The 9758-nt window shown below is 33.4% G+C and overlaps 1 protein-coding gene across 1 annotated transcript; it reads right to left on the bottom strand.

Moving 5' to 3' along the window:
- Nucleotides 1-246: 246 nt before the first annotated feature.
- On the bottom strand, nucleotides 247-1218 carry LOC131030035 (pathogenesis-related thaumatin-like protein 3.5). The gene is made up of 2 exons (XM_057960716.2): nucleotides 1044-1218; nucleotides 247-947 (listed from the first exon to the last, which is right to left on the bottom strand). Exons 1-2 carry the CDS (start codon nucleotides 1111-1113, stop codon nucleotides 364-366), a joined length of 654 nt encoding a protein of 217 aa, XP_057816699.2. The 5' UTR covers nucleotides 1114-1218; the 3' UTR covers nucleotides 247-363.
- Between the last annotated feature and the right edge of the window lie 8540 nt (nucleotides 1219-9758).

The raw sequence follows: 9758 nt of genomic DNA, 5'->3' as shown, positions 1-9758 counted from the left end.
TCACCAAATATTAACCAATAAAATAAAAACTGAATAATTTTTTAAAAAATTGCATTTAAACATCTACATTAGTAACATTTTAAAAACAGCACAATTGATATAATTCTAAAAGGAAGTATTTACTATAATTCTAACAGGAAGTAATAGTAAATATTCTGATTTTTTTTTTCATTTTCAAAAACAAGACCCAACTGAGTGATTTATTTTTATTACATTATATTAATTATTTTTATTTTCAAAACCGGGATCCCACTGGATGCTTTATTGTTATTACACCATAAAAATAGAAAATCGTCAGAACCAAGGATTAGGGTGACTTTGGGGGACAGAAAGTAATGGTGACATTACCGTCAGGCGAGGACCTTAGATAATCTTGGAAAGGAACAACATTTGGGCAGCGTTCCCTGAAACCGATATCGAAATCCGGCGGACTGCATGCTTGCTATATGAGCTGCACTCACCTTTACACGCCACTACCTCATTATTGACCTTCGTCTGTAAATATGTAGGACAATCGTCAGCAACATGTGCACTGCATCCCTGCGATCCACCGCTCTTAATTGAAATTGGGAGGTTATAACCACGCTCCAAATTCACTGCGGACGTGCCGGACCCTAACTCCACCTCTGTAATTGGCGTTGAAATTGGGAGGTCATAACGACGCTGCAAATTAACTTGCGTCCAGTTAGCTTTCTGACACCGTAGATATCCTGCGCAGTCCCCGGAAAGACAAGACCCTAGCTCTGATGAATTGAAGGAACATCCGGTCCTTGCCCATATGATTCCCGCCCATTCCGCAGCGAAGGGGATGGAGTATGACTCGCCGGAATTTAACACCGGCTTAAACTCTGCAGGTTCCGGGAATAATTTTTTGTCATATGAAGCTATTCCTGGCCACACGGTGAACGAGCATTTGTTCTCCACCGTTGCGATCTTTGTGGATGAAGCTTCTCAATTCACAAACGAAGCCCAGATTAGATTCCAATAGAACAAGGAAAACCATTAACATTAAACAGAAACCTGATTCTCATGCTTTGATTTACCTGCAGCGCAGAGAGATACCATGGTCAGGGAGATGCAGAGACAGAGATACAATCTCGATGGGCTCTCCATTTCTTTCAGGCTTTCAAACTACAATCTCAACAAAGTTGTTTAACTGTATTGTAAAGAAAGTATGATCTCTCATGAATATATAGGCATTCTACACCATCGTGACGTGGATGGAACGGAGAGCAGTACGAGCCCATAAGCCAATTAATTGATTGATGCTCATTTATTGAGCTATCTTACTGCTATCTTGCTAATTGTAGGTCTGCGTCTGGTAAGAATTTGCAAATTTCTTGGATCTCACATTATCATGTAATTTTGATTTTAATATTATATATTGAATCGTTATCTTTACACTATATTTGTTTAAGTGATTTTATTAAGTATGGTTTTAGGAGAGGGAATGTAAGGCAAAAAAGTATGGGTATCTTACTTGGTAGTTTGATTTCGATTTCTATAAAAATAAGCTATAATCATCTCTTCCTAGGTAGGTGAGACTCTAAATATTCCTTCATATACTTGATGGATGTCCTAGCTGTATTCCGATATTTTCTTTACGACAGGAGGTCCAGGTATTTCATCTTTTATTTCCATATGTTTCTTTCCTAATGAACAAATTTGTAGGCAAAGGAAATGAACCTACACTCTTATTCAATGTTACGAAAAATTCTGCTAAAGATTAATGTTTGTATGTTAATTGGATGTAATTTCTTGAGCTCTCGAATAGTCCACCATATCCAACCTGTGCATGCATCTATGCGTCTAGTACTCCCGTCCATCTCTATACCGCTGCTAAATCGAGCCATTACTGACTTATCTTGCTGTTACAAATATGTGGTAGAATCCAAAAGCCTTATGTGTCGCTCATGGCTAGTTTTAGTATCTCAAAGTCCAGGGTTTGAGCTACTGTCACCCCATTTCAATTAGTCTTTTCATTAGCTTTTGGATCACAGAAATTATAATAAAAACTTGGTAATCCCCTTAGTTATTGAAAAACCTTAACTCTATTAGTATTGGCTGCCTTAACATGGCTAAAGTGGTTATCATTCTTGTGGAGATTAAATTTCAATGTTGTGTCGTTAATCGTAGACTTGTTTTGTGTCAACCACTGGCTTTGTTGAATAAATCTGGCTTGATTTTAAAGTTATCAAAACCATCTTGTTTTGCTAGTTTATGCATCAGTTGAATAAGTTCTAGATTGTATTCCTTATCCTTTCGAGTAAGACACAACTATCTGTGAAATATTGTATTAATTGTTAGTTAAAAAATTATTTCACCATAGCCCCAAATAATATCTACCCGTTCAACTTATCTTGCACTGGATGTGATAAACTTGTTCATGCTTTCGCTTAAAGGTGTCCTTTGTTGGAGTACAATTGCAAGAGGATATCCAATTCTATAAGTATCGAACCTTCTTGTAAGCTAATACTCAGTGCATGAATGTAATATCAACAAGTTATATTTTTCTTATATTTTTCATAGGGAAGTCATAGAAAACATTGATGAATTATAATGCTTATAATCTCTCTTGTTTAATTAACTCGCTATATAAAGTTGTCTTTCTAACATTAAATGTGTTGCATCATAAAGTAACTTTTACATGAGTTGAAGAATGCCTTCTCAAAATAGGTTAGTCAAGTTTGAAACATTATGGAAAACTCTAATATAAACTTATACTCTTTTTGATAGATAAGAACATACTTATTTCTTAAGAATTTTGAATATTAGAAACAAACAGATGGAATCATTATTGGAATGTATATGTATTTGACATATTGTTTTATTAATATTTATCAATTAATTAGAAAGTAAAGAGACTCTATGCATAATTAATCACTTATCATATATAAATCACAGTCCTTTTAGGATCGAAAATTGGAATATAGAAACTTATTTTGTGGTTTCTTAGCATCTTTGAAATGAGTTTACCACAATATTGATATATTGCGTCACATTTATCATTATTTAGTTTAGAATGTATACACATATGTATGTTCATTGTTTATATATGTATTTATTTATACATACAGGTTCTATAACTTGTTTAATAATTAATGCATAATCTTTACTTGATGAAGTCTCTATTAATCCTAGTTTATGTCTATATGCTTATTGAAAGGTGCATTTAATTATCACTGTATTAAAAACACGAAGATTCATCAATATTCATACTAGAAGTTTAAGATGCTCTTTAAGCACATAGACCAATTGTCACATGAATGATAGTTATCATCATTCTTGTTATCTTACTCAAGTTACCATAGCAAGAGAACCATGCATTAGAATTCATAATGGTGTTCATATGCATAAATACATACTCCTTCATGCTTTATGTGATTCCTTCATTCTTATTAATTCTATAATCTTATTTTGATTTTATTGGAAATCATTTTAAGTCTTATGCTAGAGATAGATCTTGAATCTTTGAAATAATGAAAAATATAGACATGTATTGTTGTTTCATTATTTTACTATACTTTTCCATTAATCTAGTCAGTACAACTATGGTAGCTTTCCTCATGCTCAGTTGGAAATATAGTGTTTTATGAAATTTTTTAGGAAAGTGTAATTATTTTGTGGTAGGTTGTAAACACAATTCGGTAATGTTCTCACCCAATCTGGGTGTCTAGTTCTAGGAGTTCTTAATGGGAGAGATCTTCATGTTTTGTTCCTATGAAATCAACCTTATGGTTGAATGCAAAGGATTACGATTCCTTATATACTATGTAAATGATTTACTCTATTAAATATCCTTGTAATTAATATAATGTCTCTAATTTATAGATGTTGATCACGTGCCTTTATTTTATCCTATTTTTTATTTGTGAATTATGTAAATATTTAATTATGGAGGATGTTACACTCTATATCTCCATAAGGGAGGCTAGGCTATGATAGTCTCATCTCATCATAGGGTGCAAATTTATCCTTGTTCATTAAACAATATTTTAGAGTAGAATTATCATGTGCTATCCCTATGATTAGAATGTATATTTATTTGGATACTAGTGGAATATATAAGAGACTTATGATATATTATGATAATGTTGTGAGAGCTATTTATTTTAAAGTAGTTGTTTAAACTAGGATTTTTCAATATGTCATCTATAATTAGAGTTTAATTTTAAATTTTTGTTTAGACAATAAATTTGTTTGTGTCATGAGGTGGTACACTAATAAGAGGAATTTTAGGAGGGTTTGTCTCAAATTAATCTTTGTCTATAATTTCTTCTACATGGTTTATGGAAGAAGTGTTTGGGACACGATACTTATATTTGAAACCTAGAAACCTTACCTTTTCAACCTTGTAACATTGAGGCAATATTGTGCTAGCTTCCACAAATTAAAAGTGTCATAAACATGATCTCACTTTTCCTCACTTGTGTTAGGGATTTCTATAGATGGATACAAACATGAGGCAATATTGTGCTAGCTTCCACAAATTAAAAGTGTCATAAACATGATCTCACTTTTCCTCACTTGTGTTAGGGATTTCTATAGATGGATACAAAGTCAAATAAGATTAGACTAACCTTTTTATTTTAAAATAAGAATAATACACTTATATTTTTCATTCCATGGACCAAAAGTACTTGTGGATACATTTTGTCACTTAGTTTGTGCACACATCATAGTTTGGTGTTATATTATGTCACATATTCATTATGTTTCTTATTTGATTAGAAATATAAACAAAAAAACTATACACACCATGTGCACATGTTCTCCAATGTGAAACACTTGAAACACCGTAGTAGAGCTATTTAATTATTGTCTATCTTGGCAGAACCACCCATCAAATCCATCGTTGACCACTAGGCATTGAGTCGTATTTTCATGACTCCTATATCTAAAGCTGTTACAAATCCCAATCTACCATTGATAAGAGGTGAAACCATTTTAGCAATGGTGGTAAAAGAACTCATGTAAATAAAAAGTTACTATTATGGTTTGGACTTTAGGAAAAGGAAATAAATAGATATGTTTCTTCCTTAGAATCTTCTATTTTGAGGTTGTTGGACACATGTGTAAGGATTAAAAAATATGTGTATGAATGATATGATGGATACCATAGTTTCTCATGAGTCACTATAGGGTAATTTATTATAGAAGACTGTTATATTGGTGGAGTTTGGTGAGAAACCGTATTATAGTTTTAAGTGCATTTCTAAGTGATTATTTATAGCTACATGCATGATTCCAAAAAGGTAGGCATGAGAATTTTTTAGGTTATTTTTCTTCTTGTTGTATTTTGATAGCATAGTGATATTCACTACTAGTTGACCCACACACATTAGAACCTATACATTTCACTATCATAGTTTATCATGAGTCACTATAAGGGAATTTATTATAGCAGGGTGCTATATTGGTGGAGTTTGGTGAGATTCCTTATAATAGCTTTAAGTGCATTACTAAGTGGTTATTTCTAGCTACATGCATGATTCGAAAAAGGTAGGCATGAGAATTTTTTATTTTATTTTTTCTGCCTATTGTATTTTGATAGCATAGTGATATTCACTTCTAGTTGACCCACATACATTAGAACCTATATATTTCACTATAATAGTTTTCATGAGTCACTATAAGGGCATTTATTATAGTAGATTCCTATATTGGTGCAAGTTGGTGAGATGCCTTATTATAGCTTTAAGTGCATTCCTAAGTGGTTATTTATAGCTACATGCACGCTTCAAAAAGGCAGGCATGGGAGTTTTTAAGGTTATTTTTCTTCTTGTTGTATTTTGATAGAATAGTGATATTCACTACCAAGGGTTTCTATAAATTAAAGCCCTGAGCTAGTGGTTTGTATCGTGCTTTTGTAGTTGTGTAGGTTATAGGATGGTATCATATTCTATGGAGTTCTTTAGAGAAGGATATATCAAATGCAACATCTCTTTGAATAAGTAATAAACTTGCCTCTCTTCTTGCCATGGATTTTTTTCCCTAGGTTTTCATCCATGTATATCTAGAATTAATGGTGTTATGGTTCTCTCTTTCTTTCTTTGATTCTACAGTCCCATTCTCTAAACTTTTCTATTTTGTATTCAAATTTGTAAGAACTCCATTTAAATTCATATTGAAAACCTTCTTCACCTTTTTTTCAACAATAATGATATAGGTTGAGAAAATATACAATTGAATGTTTGACAATATTTTTCTCCTAAGGCTCTTTAAAAGATACTAGCTCCATGAAATGTAAATTGAAAGTAAGTACAGATCTAGGAAATTACTTAAGACCTTAGGTAGTATTATCTTACCCACCTTGATGCAATAGCATAATTATTTTGGTAAAACAAACTATAAAAGTAAAAACTCTATTGGAACCTATTCATCTCTCTTAAATGAGACCCGTTTTTGAAGAGCAAACATTCATAGTTTGTCTAGTAAAGTAGTATGGAGTACAGAAAATTAAAGACACAATATTGTCAATGGACTATACATCCAATTTCAGGTGTAAACAAGACATTTGTAGATATCACTAATCAATATAATAGGAAATAATCTTTTTTCTTTTCCATTAGGGGTCTTAAGAGACTATCTTTGTGTAATGTAGCCTAGAATGATCTAAAGAACTACATAAAGAATTGAGACCTCTAGTATAATTCATGAACCCATTTTTATGTTCTATCATAATAAAATTTATCTCACAAGATATTATAAAACAAAAAGTCCTATTGGCACCTAGGCACTACTCTAAAATGAGGTATTTTACAAAAATGTATTCATTATTGGCATGGTTAAATAATCTAAAGCTGAAAAAATAGATATAGGCTACTATAAAGGGACTCAACATTCACCTATAGGTCTAAATGAGATATCTAAATATACCATGGATTGAGAGGATAGATAGAAAAAAAAAATTGCAATGTATTTTCCTCTTAGGTCTCTTAAGAAACTAGTTTGGTAAACACTATTCTTGAAGAATTTAGAGACGTACAAACCAAACTAAGGTTCCTATAGAATATATACCCATATTTATCTATCGTTATAATTGATTCAATATCACAAGGTATAAAAAGAATAAAAGATGTGGTCCACTCGAGGAGATTAAGAGGACTCAAACACATCATAACACATCTTCCAAAGTTGATTCCAATGATCCAAACATGATAGAAAATCTGCCAAAGATGAAATCAAACACAACGTATAGAACAATAATGAAATAAGATAACCAATTGACCCATATACATTACCCAATTGAAAATACTCAATGTGGATCTACACATGCAATGATGAGACCAATATAAACATTGTAAAACAACCTCCAGTGCATATCCAAACAAAAACAACATGATCCAACTAAGATATACCACTTGTGTTAGCCAAAGACCTACATAGCTAAGAACACAAAAAACAAAACAACATAAGTTTATTACTACACAAACCACTTTGCTGAGGAAAATGCAGCTTACATTAGGATACAACTTTTTATTCGTAAGGGGCCTTAAAAAGTATGGTTAGAAGTGATTCACTTAACATCATTAAATTATTGAGTAAACAGACACCCCTCAAGTGGAGTATGAATCATTTAATCCAAGAGTGTCATATTATGATGACCAAATTGGATGAAATTCAAATTTCCCATGCTTTTCAGGAAGGAAATATGCCTATAAAGTACGTGGATAACCTTGGTATGGTGTATGAGGACATAAGGTGGTGGATGGCAAGGGAAAAATTCCCTATACATCTGTGTGAATTGACACGAAAGGATGCCAAAAATCTTGTCCAAAGACCTAACATTTATGATGTCATCTTGTCAAATGACTAAAGACTTTTCTTGTAATATGTGGTATCGATTCCATACCAAGGTTTCTAGACTATTCTTGGTCATTCTTTTCATGTCCTAGTTCGGGTTTGATATCAATATTGTGAATCTCCAAGTCTGTAGAGGTAATCTAAGTATGGGGGCTGATAAGAATAGAATGGAGCCAACTTCGATCCAGAAGTGGGAATAATAAAAGGATCTATGGACGAAATTTTTTCATGGTAGTCTTGTGCCATACATCCAAAACTTACATTCCCAAGACCCTAGGATGACAAATGAGTTTGTGAAGGGCTGGAGTAGTGGCATCCTCAGTGCTTTCAAGTCTGAATTCATAATTGATGAGAGTTTTATAGCTGAAATTACTGACTTACAAATAAAGGGGAAAAAATTTTACAACGAGAGGAAATAAACAGAGGAAGCCCTGTTAGTTTTCTTTGACAAACAAAGTGAAAGGGATAGAGTGAAGAAAATGGTGGATAGGGGATATAGCCAAAAATACCTCGTGACTCTATGGGAGGATATGGCTAAAGTTATAATGTGGTACATAACTCTGGACGAGCGATTTCCCACCATTTTCTCTTATCATTTCACCATTTAAAATCATTTTAGGTATGATAGAAAGATCTCCTTGCCTTTTTATTTACTTTCCTCTTTAGAGAATAGTCTAGTAAATCATGTCAAGAATAGTGAGAACCTTGTTGTTCACAAGGGTTTAATTTCACTTATTATAGAATATGCTAAAGCACATGAGATCAATCCCTCTCCTATTATGAATAAACCTAAGCCCTCAGATAACCCCGAAGTGCAAGTGGTCTCAGATATTGAGATTGATGAGGAGGGAATGGGAGATATGGCCATGAATTGGCAAGACCTCAATGTGTTGGATGACCCTGATTATTGATCCTCTGATGAAGAGGGACCCCCACAAAAAGATACTCTCAGCACCAATAGTAGCAGAAAAAGAAAAAACCGTACACTTGCAGTAAATAAGTTTAAAACCCCCACTTCTAAACCCCAAGAGATGGGCCCTCCAAGCTCAAAAAGATTAAAGTGGGGGAAACAGGGGATTCAAAGGGTAAAGGGGAAAAGGAAATAAAACTGGACATTTCGCTAAGTGCAAACCAAGTGGAGTTGGGGGAGAATAAAAAGGATATGGATTTTGATGTGCTCCTAGCAAACTCCACCAACTACCACTAGAAATGTTTTTGTTGGGTTATCAATGAAATTATCTCCTTAAAATAGGGCATTAAAGACATTATCAACACTTTCACATTGATTCCCATGTCGAACAAGACTGATAAGCTCTTGAAATTAACTCAAAAACTTACCGAGGATGTGAAAGTTATAAAAACTAAACATGAGTCAAGAATTGCTCATCTCGAGAAGAATATGGAGGAGCTAAAAGGCAACCTTAGGGTCTTGGTGGAAATAAGAAAAGAAGCCATGAATAGTTGTGTAGAAGGTCTTAGAAAGGTTAATGATAAAATTGTTGTTCAGAAAGCTTGGCCAATTAGCAGTGTTCCACCTTCAGTTGCCAAGTAGAATAAGAAGAATCTGGAGACAAGTTCTCAGGCGGTGGACATGCAGGTTACTACTGGACCTTACAACAAAACAAGAAGCAAAAACCAGGAGAGGAGCACCACGAGATTCATAATGGACGGGCTTGAGGAAATTAATAAGAATGTAATACAAAAGAATTCTAAGCTCATGCATGCTCTGGGCTAGCTTTTTTGTTATTGTTGTTGGTTGTTTTTCCTAGGTGTCTTTGTTTGGTTTGGTGTGGTGGGGTATTTCTCCTCTATTTTATGTCATTTTGTTGTTGGTTTTGGTCTGGTTTGCTACTGTTTTAATCTCTTGTTGTATGGATTTGGGTTTTAGGTCCTTGTAAAACCTGTTTATCTTAATCAAAAACTTTATTTCTCCGCAAACCATATGACCGTTT

The sequence above is a fragment of the Cryptomeria japonica genome, chromosome 7 (genome assembly GCF_030272615.1).
Source record: "Cryptomeria japonica chromosome 7, Sugi_1.0, whole genome shotgun sequence".
Lineage (NCBI taxonomy): Eukaryota > Viridiplantae > Streptophyta > Pinopsida > Cupressales > Cupressaceae > Cryptomeria > Cryptomeria japonica.
The sequence above is the reverse complement of the archived record's forward strand: the minus strand, read 5'-3'. Positions and strand labels throughout refer to the sequence as shown.